This window comes from Eretmochelys imbricata, chromosome 15 (assembly GCF_965152235.1).
Source record: "Eretmochelys imbricata isolate rEreImb1 chromosome 15, rEreImb1.hap1, whole genome shotgun sequence".
NCBI classification, from domain to species: Eukaryota; Metazoa; Chordata; order Testudines; family Cheloniidae; genus Eretmochelys; species Eretmochelys imbricata.
The window spans coordinates 33,742,533-33,759,074 of NC_135586.1; the positions used below are offsets into that span (position 1 = coordinate 33,742,533).

Sequence of the window (16,542 nt, forward strand, 5' to 3'; positions counted from 1 at the left end):
GGTTAGGGTTGGAAGGGACCTCAGGAGGTCATCTAGTCCAACCCCCTGCTTGAAGCAGGACCAATCCCCAATTTTTGCTCCAGATCCCTAAATGGCCCCCTCAAGGATTGAACTCACAACCCTGGGTTTAGCAGGCCAATGCTCAAACCACTGAGCTATCCCTCCCCGCCCCAACATATGATCTGGTGACTATGTGAAAGGACATGCAAACAACAGATAGACTGATAACCTGATAACCAAGTTGCAGAGTGAGGAAATGTGAGCCCACCATCCCTGGAAATCTCAAAGGGGATGAGGCCACTTTCATACAGCAAAGGGGAGATGCAGTGGGCTCTTCCATCTTCAGAAACATAGCCACTGGTTTCAATTTCCTGCTTGAACCTGTTAATATGGAGAATATAGTCTAGCGTGGCTATTGAAGGAAGATACTCTGTGTCTTTTTTGTGTTTCATTAAGCAAACAGACACCCAATAGTCCACTGTAAGTCCCCCGTCTTTCCCATTTAGCAGTTTTACCCTCATACTTTATCATGATGGCCACCAACGCGAACATGACAAGTGACTAACAAACAATAGGGAGCATGGGGAGAAGGATGAGAGTGACAATAAGATTGCATGGTTACAATGGTTAAGAATGGCACAACTTGATGTTTCTTAATCATATAAACTTTATTTTTGATCATTTAAACAAATTCCTTGGCTAACTCTATACCCCTTAGAGCTCCCTTAACATTATTCCAAGCCTCCGTTATATACAGAGTGACCCTGGGCTCACCACTTAGTATTTATTATTCTACTCAAAATTATTAGTTCATCTCCCCTCACCCCTAAAGTATAAACCATGTGTTTAGCTCCCACAGATGATGGGTATAGGGTTAGCTACACTGGTGCAACCACTACTGTAGAATGGCAAAGCTGCTCTTTGTTCTGGTCACATTCCACTGGTACAAACAATGGCTTTGCCTGTCTACACTAGAATTCATACCGGTATAGCTATACTGTACTGGCCACCATAGGGCAAATTCCCAGTCTAAACACCACCTAATTCAATGTATGCAGGCATTTACAAAATTTTGTGAATTCATACAAAATAAAATCTCCTGGTTTTTTTTCCTGAAAACATTGGCAGGTGTGCTATTCTGTCCTCCCCACAAACACACATCTCCCGCAGTGTAGTGGTTCCAGAATTGCTGACATCATCATGATTCCTAAGGCTGTAAATGAGCCACTTTTGGTGCTTCTGAGAAAGGAAAGGTTACACCTGGGCCTATATTCCCTGAAGTCCCAAGGGTGGAAGGGGCTCAGCTAGCACCGGCCATCTCCTGCTACTATCCAGCTACCGATGATTTACAATCTATACTAGAGCCACCATCAATGCAAAATGAGATGAAGTAGGGCTAACAGCATCCTCTTCCTCTGGATAATCAGTATATTGCCTATGTCATCTGCAGAATCTTCACTGGCCCTAAGAAAAAGGATTCTACCTCCCATCTCACATCCCACAGCAAGATGTACTAACTGGACTTTTGGTCATTTCCCATTTGTTCTATTCTTGCACTGGAAAATTCTTATTTATTTATACATAACAGATGCACTTAGAATGTTTCCAGATACAAAATAAAAATCCCTGACAGAACTCCCATTCACAAAACTGGCTGTTTCTATATATACAAGGAATAAATAAAAGGCCCATGATTTTATAATAAAGTAATCCCACAAAATTCAGTTTTCTTATGAGAACATACAATTCTGGAGTATTCCTGAACTCTTAGAGAACAGACCAGTTCTTGGATGGACACGCCTATGAACTGACAAGAGATCAGGAGGATACTGGCAGTTTTAGGGAACAGGAATAAATTTGCACTCTTGTCTATAGGAGTCCTGTTCTACTCCACTTACCCACTCCTGGAAACACTCACTGACCTCAGATGTGTGCACCCCCATGCAGCAGCACAACTAAAATCACACAGCTCACCTGCAGCTCACAGCAGAGGAGGCATTAAAAGTCACATTTAAAATCTCAAAGTCCTTGCCTCCCATAAGGGAGCCCGAGGATGGAGAGATCTGCAGACAGAATTCACTGTAATCAGAACAGCAAATCCCCAGGGACTTGCAGGCCCTCTGGCATGAGCAGTTAACTAGTTCCTCCCCACATCGATGTGAACAAGAATCTTGGGCTCCTATTAAAAAAACGAAACACAAAACAAACTGGAATTACCTTGCACAGCTTCAGACCCTCTATAAGAAACAATAAAGCCTGGAAAAAACAACAAGTAGGTTCCTTACCTAAAGAAACACTAGCAGATAATTTAGATTTAGGACCTGATACTCTAGTGAAGTAAGTCTGCTTTATCCTGAGCACGAAGTAGCCTTAAACCTAGTATAATCGGCAACTAGTAGTTTCCTCTTGCCTGGAAGAATCCCCTGGTGGCATAGAATTTCTACACCAAACCCCATCCTGTCTCCCACCTAGCACAAGGGGAGTGGCTGGGGAAAACTGGGTGTGGCTGGCATCCTTACAGCTCTGTGATTACCAATTTCCAGAACAGTCTCTTGGGGGCTGTAGGCAGCTAGCATAGCTCTAGGTCAGGGGTGGGCAAACTTTTTGGCCTGAGGGCCACATCAGGTTTCCAAAATTGTATGGAGGGCTGGTTAAGGGAGGCTGTGCCTCCCCAAACAGCCAGGTATGGCCTGGCCCCTGCCCCCATCCGACCCCCCCCCCCCGCTTCTCGCCCCCTGACTGCCCCCCCGGGACTCCTTCCCCATCCAAACCCCCTGTTCCCTGTCCCCTGACGGACTCCCGGGACCCCTGCCCCATCCCCTGACCGCCCCTGGACCCTCCCCCTCTGACTGCCCCCCGCCGCCCTATCCAACCCCTCATCTCATTCCTGACTGCCCCCCCCCGGGACCCCTGCCCCCATTCAACCCCCTTGTTCCCCGCCCTCTGACGGCCCTGACCCCTATCCACACCCCCGCCCCCTGACCACCACCCTGAACTCCCCTGCCCTCTATCCAACCCCCCCTGCTCCCTGCCCCCTTACCTCACTGCCTAGAGCACCAGTGGCTGGTGGTGCTACAGCCATGCTGCCCAGAGCGCCAGGACAGGCAGCCGCGCTGCCCGGCTGGAGCCAGCCACACCATGCAGCACAGAGCACCGGATCAGGCTGCGGCTCTGCAGCTGCGCAGCCGCCCAGAGCATTGGAGGGGAATCAGCAGTGGACGGGCCGTGGGCTAGCCTCCTGGGCCAGGAGCTCAGGGGCCAGGCAGGAGGGTCCCGCGGGCCGTAGTTTGCCCACCTCTGCTCTAGGTGCTCTGCTCTGATTCGTGGCAGGTCAAAAGCAGTCCCAGATTCTTAAAAGTGGCTTAAAATCACCTCCTTTCCCAATCTGTCCCTTAAAATTTAGTTTGGTTTAAAAAAAAGTTTTCAAAGTACTGGGCAGGAGCAGGAGTCACTTTTAATCCCCCGGTGATGGAGGCAAGGTGAGAGGAGGTGGGGATGAAGACCACCTGCTTCCAGTTCATCCTGCTTCCTTCAGAAAAATAAATATCTATTTGTCAACTCTTTCTTTTTTGCAGGGTGGGTGGGAAAGAAAAATCTGCTGGCCCAGCAGGCAAGATGGGGACAAAAGTGTCACCAGTTGAGCAGTATAGGAAACGTTCTCTCCATAAATCTCTTTTCCTGATAGAGGAGGTCCTTCCTGCTGTTTCCCCATTTCCTCCTGGTGATTAATTCAGCCCATGGTGAACCTTTTTTATCTGCCAGCTACCTTCCATACTGTTATCCATGAAGTAGTGTTGATAAGGCTGGGGATTCTAGCAGAGATAGGTGGAGTTATTCTAATGTGGCTCCAGTTTTTCCTTTGGAGAGGTTCCAATTTATCCAGCCTCATGTCTTATCATATCACTTACACCTCCTCTGTTTTGACATGTGGGTCTCCCACATGCTGGCAAGTATCAGAGGGGTAGCCATGTTAGTCTGGATATGTAAAAGCGGCAAAGAGTCCTGTGGCACCTTATAGACTAACAGACGTCTTGGAGCATAAGCTTTCTTGGGTGAATGCTCACTTTGTCAGATGCATGTAGTGGAAATTTCCAGAGGCAGGTACAAATAGGCAAGCAAGTTCTTGTCTATAAGGTGCCACAGGACTCTTTGCCAAATGCTGGGTGAACACTGGTATAAAGGTTATAAGGGGGCACTAACAACTTCTTCACTTTTTGTTGAAAAAGGAAATGTAGCTTAATTAATAGATTGGTATATTGATTAACCTCTTTGAGCACAGTGGTCAATAAAGGTTCAGTTTCTTGAGGACTGTAGCATCAGGAATATTATCATCAGTACCGCTAGAATTAGAGACCCTAGGGGCACACGAAAAACAACTGCAATTTATGTCAAGTCCCCTTATTAGCACATCCACTAAGCAGACAAACAATCCCACAAACACTGCAATATAACAGCAGATAGAGAGAGAGAGAGAGAGTACCAACTGCTTAGCTCTATGACTAGCATCACTCACATCTCACATTTCCTGCTGGGGGACCACGGACTGTCGGTAATTATCTTCCTCATCATCATCTTTATTGTCATCACCATCACCACCAGTGGTTGTCATCCTAGCATCTGCCAGGCAACACCTTATATCCTGGGTTATGCTTACACCTTTGAAGCCTCATACATATGGATATGGGTTCCAATCCCTTTTTCCACACCCCACTAATTTAGGGGTTCCCCACTTTTCACTGGTTATTCCCTTAGTTCCCCTTACTCTCGTTAACATCTATGTCAATGAGTTAACATAGCAACTTGAGGTTATTACTATGGGGCATCTTGCAGTACTAACTGGCACACTGTGGTGTACTTTCCAGCCTATTGCTGCACAGTTTCCAGAACATCATCACTTACTATAATTTTACACTTTACTGGTACAGGGTAATCGTTTGGTCAACTAGTTGTACTAGCCTGTTTCATGCCTAAGGCCTTGTGGGCCTAAACTAAATATTTTATAGGCCTGTAGGTTTTATATTATATTATTGTTATTTATATTATACAATTATTATATTTCACCTCTATATCCTAAATATACTTAATATATTTTATTCTTGGCTACAGAAAAATCTAGTTGAGGAATCTAAATCCAGGAGAAGGTTCACAGCTATGAATCCCAAGTGATTCAGAGTGGAAATAAGTCTCTTCCTGAAGCCTGGAGTTAGGCACTTAACTCAGCATTTCTATCAGGTAGCTTAGACAGTTCAATACTTGGTGTGCAGATTTTTGTGAATCCCATTCTTGGGTGCCCAACGCTCCCCTGCATTATATAGGGAGCTAGGTGCCTAAATCAAGATCGCAAACTCCACTTGGTAGAAGGGTGCTTAAAAGTTAGGTCTTGCAATGCTGAGTGCTATAGTGCCTATGTTTCCCTTGTGAATCACACCCTAAAAGAAAGTATGACTGCCATAAGTCACATCCTGTTCTGGAATGCAGACCCTATAACATGTTTGATGACATGTCATTGGATAGCAGCTTGAAATTAATTTTCAGAATAGTGAAAGCAAACACTAACTCCAGATGGAAAACTAAAAGTAATTGTACATTGTTACTAACAAGTTAAAACAATATCAGGGAATTGCCTCACAGTAAAAACCATTTCCATTAGCTTACCATTCATCTGACTTTGCAGAAATACAAATATCTTCTTCTATAAAAATTTATAAAACTCCCCTATTTACAAAAGAGTATAGGTGTCCAAAAACACTCACCTTCCCTCTGATGAGCAATATTGCAGAAAATGAGGAAAGAGGCACAGATGCCAGTCAGTTTCATGCTTTGCTCTAGATGCTCAGGGATTATTGATTCCGGGGTCGTTTTTTCTCCTGATAGGCACAACGTCTTTTCAGAAACACTTCTTCAGAAATAACTGATTTCCTCAGAGTTCAAAGGTTCCTTGAAAATAACTGAGACGAAACAAACTGTTGGTGATGTTCCCTTCTAGAGGCCACACCTACTTATAACAAAGGTCCAAGCAGAAAAGTATAGAAACGCAAACGCAGCAGATGCCCTTGTTGCAGTACAGTAACTCCTCGCTTAACATTGTAGTTAAGGACAGGCAGGGGAGGAAAGGTGGAGGAGTTGCACTGTATGTAAGAGAGCAGTATGATTGCTCAGAGCTCCAGAATGAAACTGGAGAAAAACCTGTTAAGAGTGTTAGGGTTAAGTTTAGAGGCGAGAGCAACAAGGCTGATGTTGTGGTGGCTGTCTGCTATAGATCACCAGACCAGGAGGATGAGATAGACAAGGCTTTCTTTGGACAACTAACAGAAGTTTCCAGATCACAGGCCCTGGTTCTCATGGGGGACTTCAATCACCATGACATTTGTTGGGAGAGCAATACAGCAGTGCACAGACAATCCAGGAAGTTTTGGAGAGCGTTAGAGACAACTTCCTGGTTCAAGTGCTGGTGGAACCAACTAGGGGCCATACACCTCTTGACCTGCTGCTCACAAACAGGGAAGAATTGGTAGGGGAAGTAGAAGTGGGTGGCAACCTGGGTGACTATGAGATGATCGAGTTCAGGATCCTGACAAAAGGAAGAAAGGAGAGCAGCAGAATACGTACCCTCAACTTCAGAAAAGCAGACTGACTCCCTCAGGGAACTGATGGGCAGAATCCCCTGGGAGGCTAATATGAGGGGGAAAGGAGTCCAGAAGAGCTGGCTGTATTTTAAAGAAGCCTTATTGAGGGTGCAGGAACAAACCATCCCAACGTGCAGAAAGAATAGCAAATATGGCAGGCGACCAGGTTGGCTTAACAGATAAATCTTCAGTGAGTTTAAACACAAAAAGGAAGCTTAGAAGAAGTGGAAACTTGGACAGATGACTAGGGAGGAGTATAAAGATATTGCTTGAGCTTGCAGGGGTGTAATCAGGAAGGCCAAAGCACAATTGCAGTTACAGCTAGCAAGGGATGTGAAGTGTAACAAGAAGGGTTTCTACAGGTATGTTAGCAAAAAGAAAAAGGTCAGCGAAAGTGTGGGACTTTTTTTTTTTGCCTCTGTTTTCACTAACAAGGTCAGCTCCCAGACTGCTGCGCTGGGCATCACAAAATGGGGAAGAGATGGCCAGCCCTCTGTGGAGATAGAGGTGGTTAGGGACTATTTAGAAAAGCTGGACGTGCAAAAGTCCATGGGGCCGGACGAGTTGCACCCGAGAGTGCTGAAGGAATTGGCGGCTGTGATTGCAGAGCCATTGGCCATTATCTTTGAAAACTCGTGGTGAACCGGGGAAGTCCCGGATGACTGGAAAAAGGCTAATGTAGTGCCAATCTTTAAAAAAGGGAAGAAGGAGGATCCTGGGAACTACAGGCCAGTCAGCCTCACCTCAGTCCCTGGAAAAATCATGGAGCAGGTCCTCAAGGAATCAACTCTGAAGCACTTAGAGGAGAGGAAAGTGATCAGGAAGAGTCAGCATGGATTCACCAAGGGCAAGTCATGCCTGACTAATCTAATTGACTTCTATGACGAGATAACTGGCTCTGTGGATGAAGGGAAAGCAGTGGATGTATTGTTTCTTGACTTTAGCAAAGCTTTTGACACGGTCTCCCACAGTATTCTTGTCAGCAAGTTAAGGAAGTATGGGCTGGATGAATGCACTATAAGGTGGGTCGAAAGCTGGCTAGATTGTCGGGCTCAACGGGTAGTGATCAATGGCTCCATGTCTAGTTGGCAGCCGGTATCAAGTGGAGTGCCCCAAGGGTCGGTCCTGGGGCCGGTTTTGTTCAATATCTTCATAAATGATCTGGAGGATGGTGTGGATTGCACTCTCAGCAAATTTGCGGATGATACTAAACTGGGAGGAGTGGTAGATACGCTGGAGGGGAGGGATAGGATACAGAAGGACCTAGACAAATTGGAGGATTGGGCCAAAAGAAATCTGATGAGGTTCAATAAGGATAAGTGCAGGGTCCTGCACTTAGGATGGAAGAATCCCATGCACCGCTACAGACTAGGGACCGAATGGCTAGGCAGCAGTTCTGCGGAAAAGGACCTAGGGGTGACAGTGGACGAGAAGCTGGATATGAGTCAGCAGTGTGCCCTTGTTGCCAAGAAGGCCAATGGCATTTTGGGATGTATAAGTAGGGGCATAGCGAGCAGATCGAGGGACGTGATCGTTCCCCTCTATTCGACATTGGTGAGGCCTCATCTGGAGTACTGTGTCCAGTTTTGGGCCCCACACTACAAGAAGGATGTGGATAAATTGGAGAGAGTCCAGCGAAGGGCAACAAAAATGATTAGAGGTCTAGAACACATGACTTATGAGGAGAGGCTGAGGGAGCTGGGATTGTTTAGCCTGCAGAAGAGAAGAATGAGGGGGGATTTGATAGCTGCTTTCAACTACCTGAAAGGGGGGTTCCAAAGAGGATGGCTCTAGACTGTTCTCAATGGTAGCAGATGACAGAACGAGGAGTAATGGTCTCAAGTTGCAGTGGGGGAGATTTAGATTGGATATTAGGAAAAACTTTTTCACTAAGAGGGTGGTGAAACACTGGAATGCGTTACCTAGGGAGGTGGTAGAATCTCCTTCCTTAGAGGTTTTTTAGGTCAGGCTTGACAAAGCCCTGGCTGGGATGATTTAACTGGGAATTGGTCCTGCTTCAAGCAGGGGGTTGGACTAGATGACCTTCAGGGGTCCCTTCCAACCCTGATATTCTATGATTCTATGACCCTTAATGAATGGAGGAGGCAACCTAGTGACAGATGATGTGGAAAAAGCTGAAGTACTCTGCTTTTTTTGCCTCGGTCTTCACAGACAAGGTCACCTCCCAAACTGCTGTCCAGGGCAACACACTATAGGGAGGAGGTGAGCAGCCCTCAGTGGTGAAAGAACAGGTTAAGGACTATTTTGAAAAGCTGGACATGCACAAGTCCAAGGGTCTGGATCTAATGCATCCGAGGGTGCTGAGGGAATTGGCTGATGTGATTGCAGAGCCATTGGCCATTATCTTTGAAAACTCGTGGCGATCTGGGGAAGTCCCGGATGACTGGAAAAAGGCTAATGTAGTGCCCATCTTTAAAAAAGGCTAATGTAGTGCCTGGGAACTACAGGCCAGTCAGCCTCACCTCAGTCCCTGGAAAAATCATGGAGCAGGTCCTCAAGGAATCAACTCTGAAGCACTTAGAGGAGAGGAAAGTGATCAGGAAGAGTCAGCATGGATTCACCAAGGGCAAGTCATGCCTGACTAATCTAATTGACTTCTATGACGAGATAACTGGCTCTGTAGATGAAGGGAAAGCAGTGGATGTGTTGTTCCTTGACTTTAGCAAAGCTTTTGACACGGTCTCCCACAGTATTCTTGCCAGCAAGTTAAAGAAGTATGGACTGGATGAATGGACTATAAGGTGGACAGAAAGTTGGCTAGATTGTCGGGCTCAAAGGGTAGTGATCAATGGCTCCATGTCTAGCAGCCGGTATCAAGTGGAGTGCCCCAAGGGTTGGTCCTGGGGCCGGTTTTGTTCAATACCTTCATAAATGATCTGGAGGATGGTGTGGATTCCACCCTCAGCAAGTTTGCAGATGACACTAAACTGGGAGGAGTGGTAGACACGTTGGAGGGTAGGGATAGGATACAGAGGGCCCTAGACAAATTAGAGGGTTGGGCCAAAAGAAATCTGATGAGGTTCAATAAGGACAAGCGCAGAGTCATGCACTTAGGACAGAAGAATCCCATGCACCGCTACATACTAGGGACCGAATGGCTCGGCAGCAGTTGTGCAGAAAAGGACCAAGGGGTTACAGTGGACGAGAAGCTGGATATGAGTCAACAGTGTGCCCTTGTTGCCAAGAAGGCCAATTGCATTTTGGGATGTATATGTAGGGGCATTGCCAGCAGATCGAGGGACGTGATCGTTCCCCTCTATTCGACATTGGTGAGGCCTCATCCGGAGTACTATGTCCAGTTTTGGGCCCCACACTACAAGAAGGATGTGGAAAAATTGGAAAATGTCCAGCGGAGGGCAACAAAAATGATTAGGGGACTGGAACACATGACTTATGAGGAGAGGCTGAAGGGACTGGGATTGTTTAGTCTGGAAGAGAAGAATGAGGGGGGATTTGATAGCTGCTTTCAACTACCTGAAAGGGAGTTCCAAAGAGGATGGATCTAGGCTGTTCTCAGTGGTAGCTGATGACAGAATAAGGAGTAATGGTCTCAAGTTGCAGTGGGGGAGGTTTAGGTTAGATATTAGGAAAAGCTTTTTCACTAGGAGGGTGGTGAAACCCTGAAATGCGTTACCTAGGGAGGTGGTGGAATCTCCTTTCTTAGATATTTTTACGGTCAGGCTTGACAAAGCCCTGGCTGGGATGATTTAGTTGGGGATTGGTCCTGCTTTGAGCAGGGGGTTGGACCAGATGACCTCCTGAGGTCCCTTCCAACCCTGATATTCTATGATTGTAAGTTAAGTTGCTTCACATCTGTATTTTTCTGGGTTGAGCTGGATTGCCCCTGCCTGTCATGCTTGTTGGCAGCCGCAACCACCAGAGACCTGAGGGAGGGGTGTGTTTATAAGTACTCAAACCCTTTTGCTGGAACGTAGTATTAGCGCTCTGCCCTCTTAAACATGGGGGGCAGGGATGATGGGGTGTGCCACAGGGCTTTTACAATCTTTACTACCCCATCGTGCATGGGTAGAGCCACCTTTGCTGGGGCCACTGCAGCCAGGACATCAAATAGGGAGTCCGTAGGCTTGGACATTTCTTCCGTCTGCAATCCCAGGTTGGCTGCCACCCTTTTAAGCAGCTCCTGGTGGGTTTTGACAGCGTCCTAAGGCACAGTCTGTGATGGGGCTGTTACTGCCTCATCAGGCAACGATGAGGAGGAGGCCATGCCAGGGTCAGGGTCAGATTCCACATCCCCTGCATGGGGAACCACATCCACTGGAGGAAGTGGCTCTTGGGTCCCTTGGACTAATGCAGCGTCCGAGCCCGGGGTGGTCGAGACACCAAGGCCGTAGGTCTCTCCAATGCCCCTGAGACTGAGCGCTGGGCCTGAGGTCCCCCAACCTGGGGAATTGCCCCTGGATTATAGACTTGCCAGGGCCCTGTGGCCACATGCCTGCAGGTTGGCTCTAGGAAGAACCTGCTTGCTGTGCAGGTGGCGGTTGGTCCCTGAGGGCCATGGACTCCTCACTCTCTAAGCTCGAGAAGGAACGGTCTTCCTCTAGTGACCACGGCGGTGCTACCACGGGGTAGGCTTCCCCCCATGTCTGGCAGTCTTATGCCTGCCTATCGGGGAGTAGTATCGGGATATCTGGCAACCGGCAGCGCTGCTCATATGCCTGGTGATAATCTGGAGAACGCTTTGCCATCCGCTTGGAGAACAGTGTGTAGGCTCCGGTGACTGACGTCTGGATTCCAGTGACCGACGTCTGGATTCCAGTGACCAGCGATGGGGTTGTGGAGACCTCAGTCGGGGCTCCGGCGACTGATGCCACTCCGAGGGTGCCGGAACTCCGGGGAGCGCCGAGGCTCTGGGGAGCGGCACCTGTGAACCAGCACTTTTCAGGTGACCACTGCCGGAGTTCTGGGGACCAGCAGCATGCCTGCGGCCTGGTATCACAGATCCAGTGACCAATGTATGGATCTCAGAGATTGGTGCCTGGGGCTTGGCGATCACTAGGAACCTACCGAGTCGCTGTGGGCTTGCAGTTTGGGACATGGCTCTGGTCCTGTTGAGCAGGCCAGGGTACGGTGCCATGGGGGTGATTTGTGCAGGGGAGCCATTGAGGGCTTTCCCCTAGAAACGGGTGGGTGGGAGGGATCCTTAGGCCTCTCTTCCCGAGAAATAGGTGTCACCGGGAAGGAGAAGATGTCTTTGGCTGCCTGAAAGGCTTCTGGGGTGGATGGCACCATGAGGTATCATGTGCGTCTATCACTCCCTGGGGTAGGAGGCAGGTCGCGGGATGGACTAGGCCCAATAGACGAAGCTGCCGTGTGGCTACGCTCCGGCGAGATGGCCCGACTCAGTCCAGGCTCCTCTTCTCCCTTGTCCTTACCTTTATGGGACCCCAGGTAGCGTCCCCTTCCAGCATGCTTCTTGTGCCTTTTGGCCAGTACCAGTGACAAGAATCGGTGCCGGGGGGCACACTTCATGTCAATGTCGAAGTACTTGGCACCGAGTCTGTATATGCCAGCTCTGAGGCCACTGCAAGAGCAGACTTTATGTGGAGCATGCAGAGTCTGATGTCTCTCTCCTATCTGGTCTGGGGCTTGAATCTCTTGCAGATTCAGCACTTCTCATGAATGTGAGACTCACCCAGACACTTTAAACAACTAAGATATGGATCGCTGATCGGCATAGGCTTCTTGCAGGGATCCCATGGCTTGAAGCCTGGGAAGCTGGGCCTGCCCTGTCCCTGAGTTAAGACCCTCAGGGGACTAAGAATGATAACTAAGTACACTAACACTATAAAGAAACTGATAACTACGTACAACTATTTACACAATAAAAGTTCAAAGTACCACTGAAAGGGAAATCCTTTAATAAGCAAGGGGAGCATTTCAGCACTGAGACTGGCGGTAAGAAGGAACTGAGGGAGGGAGCCGGCAAAGTCAGAGGACGCCAGAGCCAGTCCCCTATGGATACCCCTGAGGAAAAAACTTCCGGCACTGGTGCATGTGGCAAGCACATAAACCTACAATAGAATAGACATGAGCAATCACTCGAAGAAGGAGGTTGAGAACACCTGCCTTAAACCCACCCTATCCCAGTACTGTACAGTCAAATCAGAACTGCACAACAACCCAACCCTAGGCTCTTACTCCATCACCCATACCTCAACGAGAGATAAGATATACATTTCCTTCTTATCCTTTTCTCCTGGCACCGGCAATACTCTGTATGACCTCCCTCACCATGCAGCCCTTCAACTGGTGAATGAAGACCAGAATCTGCACTGACAAGGAGGCTTAGGGTCAGTGATACACAGCGGGGCACCCTCCTTCTACAAGTAGCTCATGGGTGGGCTAGGAAGGATGTGGCTGTGTCCTCTCTATCCCAACTTGACTACATGGCTGAAACTGAATGGACTATGGGTTCCACCCTATCCCTAGAAGCATTCAGTTGCCGACACCAATGAGTTAGCGGGATGAACGTGCAAACGGTTGCATAACTATGAGAGAGGCCAAGAGAGTTCTAGGTCTGAAAAGCTGAGGGAGGAGATGGCTGCACCCAGGTACTATGGTGATGGGGACCATTAAGGTACCCAGATAGAATATACAGTAGAGAAAGACAAAAGGGAGCAACTGAGGGAGGATGTGACTGACAAGGGCAGATGAGGGGCAATAAACTATCCTCAGGAGTCCCAGACTGGGAAACCCCTGAATAACAGGCACTGAAATTGCCAACATCCTCTCTGGAGCTGTACCAATCAGAGACCAACATAGAGGGAAAGAGGAGTCACCACCATAGGGCAGCGCTGTGTTTCCCTACCCCAAGCTGGTCAGTCAAGGGGGAGACAAAGGGCAGTGTCATGGTGGCCCCTCCCTACAAGCCAGATGGGATAGGACGCCATCTTTCCTGTTAGCAGAGAGGGTGCTCCCTCCCAACTACCCCTTATTCTGACCTTGGTTGGACCACAGACACCAGACCGGACTCCAACCCCACACCTCAGTGTCACTTCTCCAGAGAAGGTGCTTCTGCAGTACCTCTGCCCACAGGTCCCCCATGGGGCCTTGGCCTTCAGGGCCTTGATTAGGCATCACCTTTCCTGTGCTCTCTAGCGGGCCTGGGTGGGTCTGTACCAGGACACAGGGCCCATCTCGTAACTAAGGCTGTGAGTTTGTCACAGAGGTCACAGATTCCGTGATTTCTGCAGCAGCTGATGCGGCTGGCCTGGGCACCACCTGAGCAGCCCTGGGCCAGCTGCACAGGCCGCTGCTGGGTCAGCTTCAGGCTGCCATGTCCCCCCCACAGGAGCGGTGGTGGTCACAGGATGCCATGTCTGCTCTCCTGCAGCAGTGGGGTTCCCGCCCACTTCCCCCCGGGCACCTGTGGCGACCCCAAGCTGCCCCTGCCCCAGAGTACCCAAGATTTAGTCTGGAGTATATAGTAAAAGTCATGGACAGGTCATGGGCCATGAATTTTTGTTTACTGCCCATGACCTGTCTATAACTTTTACTAAAAATACCAGTGACTAAAACATAGTCTCATGGGGGCCAAGTGGGTCCAAACTGGGGGTTTCACAGCTCAGGCACTGAAGATGGAGAGAAAGGAGGAATTGGTGTTCAAAGCCCCCCCCATCTATCCACAGGTCCCTCTCTTACTCATGGGCCCCCCATCTCCACTTGCACACCTCACCCCCCCCAATCCTCCCATATACCCAGTCCGCTCAGCTCTCTCTCTCTCACACACAACCCCCACAGGTACCTCACCCCTCAATCCTCCTGTCTATCCATGCAGCCCCCCATCCTGCTATGTCCCCACCCCCATGGGCCCCCCATCCTGTTCCCCCACCTCAGCCCCGCCCCAGGCACCTTACCCCTCAGTCCTCCCACCTACCCACAGGGCCCTCATCCTGCTTCCCAACCCCCCCCCCGTACCTCACTCCCCAATCCTCCCACCTACCCATGGGACCCCCCAACCTGCTCCAACCTGCCTCAGCCCCCCTGCCCAGCACCTCACGCCCCAATCTTCTCATCTACCCACAGGCCTCCTCCCCTGCTCCTCCCGAGCTCCCCTAGGTACCTGACCCCTCAATTCTCCCACCTACCCACAGGCCCCCCATCCTGCTCCCCAACTCCAGCACCTCACCGCCCTATCCTGTCATCTACCAATGGGACCCCCATTCTGATCTCTCACCCCACCAGTCCCAGGCACCTTTACCCCCCAATCCTCTCACCTGCCCTCGCGCCCCATTCCCAAACCTTAGGACGCTGCCCTGGAAAGGGCGGGTTTTCACCAATCTGTATAGCACGAAAGTGACGTTACTAGGGGAGACGCAACGTCCGTTCGGTACGTCAGTCGAGGCCACACCACGGCGCTGAAAAGCCGGGGTAGAGGAAAGGGATGAAGTAGTGCATTGTGGTAAATGTGGTCCAAACCTCTCCCGCCTCTATCTCCCATGAGTCCCTGCGGTCCCACTTTCCCCCCGCCTCTATCTCTTATCGGTCGTCGCAGGGTCCACTCATGGCCTCCCTTTTCAAGGGCGTGGACGCTGCGAGGTCGGAAGCGTAAGTGGCAGTGGCCGTGACAGGCTGTGCAGTGCCGAGTGGCGCCGCCATCAGCAGAAGGTCAGAGGAGCAGGAGGCTCCGATTTCACGGCGAGGGGGGCCCATGACCTCACCAGCCTCAGTGCACCACGGGAATTGTAGTCTCCAATCTGGTCCACTTGAGCGGGTAACCCCCATCCCTAATCTCCGCTAGTGACCCATTCTTAATACTCTCCAGGCTTTCTTCCCGACTCTGCACCAGCTTCCCCCAGTTACAGAACCGAAGCAACGTCTGGTTAATCTTTCCACTTGGCCGGTATTAGAACAAATACCGCCGCCACTTCCGGTCACTGTTCTCAGTCGGGCCCTATTAGAGAACTCCTAGGCCAACCTAACTTCCGGTCAATGTTCGCGGAAGGACGCTATTGCTTTGCTTACCAGGCAACTTTATTTCTGGTTACTGTTTTGAGGCGGATGTTATTACAGTGCGCACTTAGAAACTTAACTGCTGGTCACTGTTCGCACGCAGATGCCATTGCAACATTTACCGGTGCAATATAACTTCCGGCGGGGGAAAGTGGGCGTGGCTGTGACAGGCTGTGACGCTTACAGGAGAAGATTGGAGGACAGGTGGCACCGCCGTCAAGGTTGGAGAGGAGCGTGAGCAAAACCGTTGAACGTGCGGCTGCTCGCGAGGCCCCGGTGCATGGCGGGAGATGTAGTCCCTGCCGTACGCCCGTCTGGTGATTTCCAAGGGCGGTATCGAGTGCTCTCGGGTTTTCTTGCAGGCTCCAGCCGCCGGCTCCTGTGTATTGGTGTTTTCAGGATCAGGGCCAAACCCTTGGTCCGGTCTGTAAAAGGCAGATTTTTTGCCTTTATAGGTCAGCATCCTTTGGAATCACTGGACAGTCTGATTTGAAGTTTCTAACTGCACCAGAATAAGTAGCCTTGTAAACTACCCTTGTTCAGATTGAACTTGTTTTCAAACAATAACCAAAGCTCTTTAAAATGTTTATAATTTTCAAATAATAATTACCCTAACTTTAATTGGCAGCCAGTGTGGGACTTAAAATATGTCTTTGACTTAAAAACCTTGGCTAAAAATTGGGTAACTATAAATTATTTTTCTTTTAAGACAAAGTTAAACATTTTTATTTGGGAAAATAACTGAAGCTGCTCATGCATGGATTCACCAAGGGAAGGTCATGCCTGACTAATCTAATCGCCTTTTATGATGAGATTACTGGTTCTGTGGATGAAGGGAAAGCAGTGGATGTATTGTTTCTTGACTTTAGCAAAGCTTTTGACACGGTCTCCCACAGTATTCTTGTCAGCAAGTTAAGGAAGT

The 16,542-nt window shown here is 49.2% G+C and overlaps 1 protein-coding gene across 3 annotated transcripts in view; it reads right to left on the bottom strand.

Annotated features, from left to right (window-relative positions):
- Positions 1–15,051, bottom strand: part of KREMEN1 (kringle containing transmembrane protein 1) — a 144,604-nt gene extending 129,553 nt beyond the window's left edge. For all 3 annotated transcript variants that reach the window (XM_077834744.1, XM_077834745.1, XM_077834746.1), the window contains exons 1-4: positions 14,885–15,051; positions 5,754–5,948; positions 1,975–2,179; positions 230–381 (exon numbers count right to left, since the gene is read on the bottom strand). In XM_077834744.1, coding sequence (XP_077690870.1) covers positions 230–381; positions 1,975–2,179; positions 5,754–5,817 — 421 coding nt within the window. In that variant the 5' untranslated portion in view covers positions 5,818–5,948; positions 14,885–15,051. The remainder of the gene's footprint in view (positions 1–229; positions 382–1,974; positions 2,180–5,753; positions 5,949–14,884) is intronic.
- Between the last annotated feature and the right edge of the window lie 1,491 nt (positions 15,052–16,542).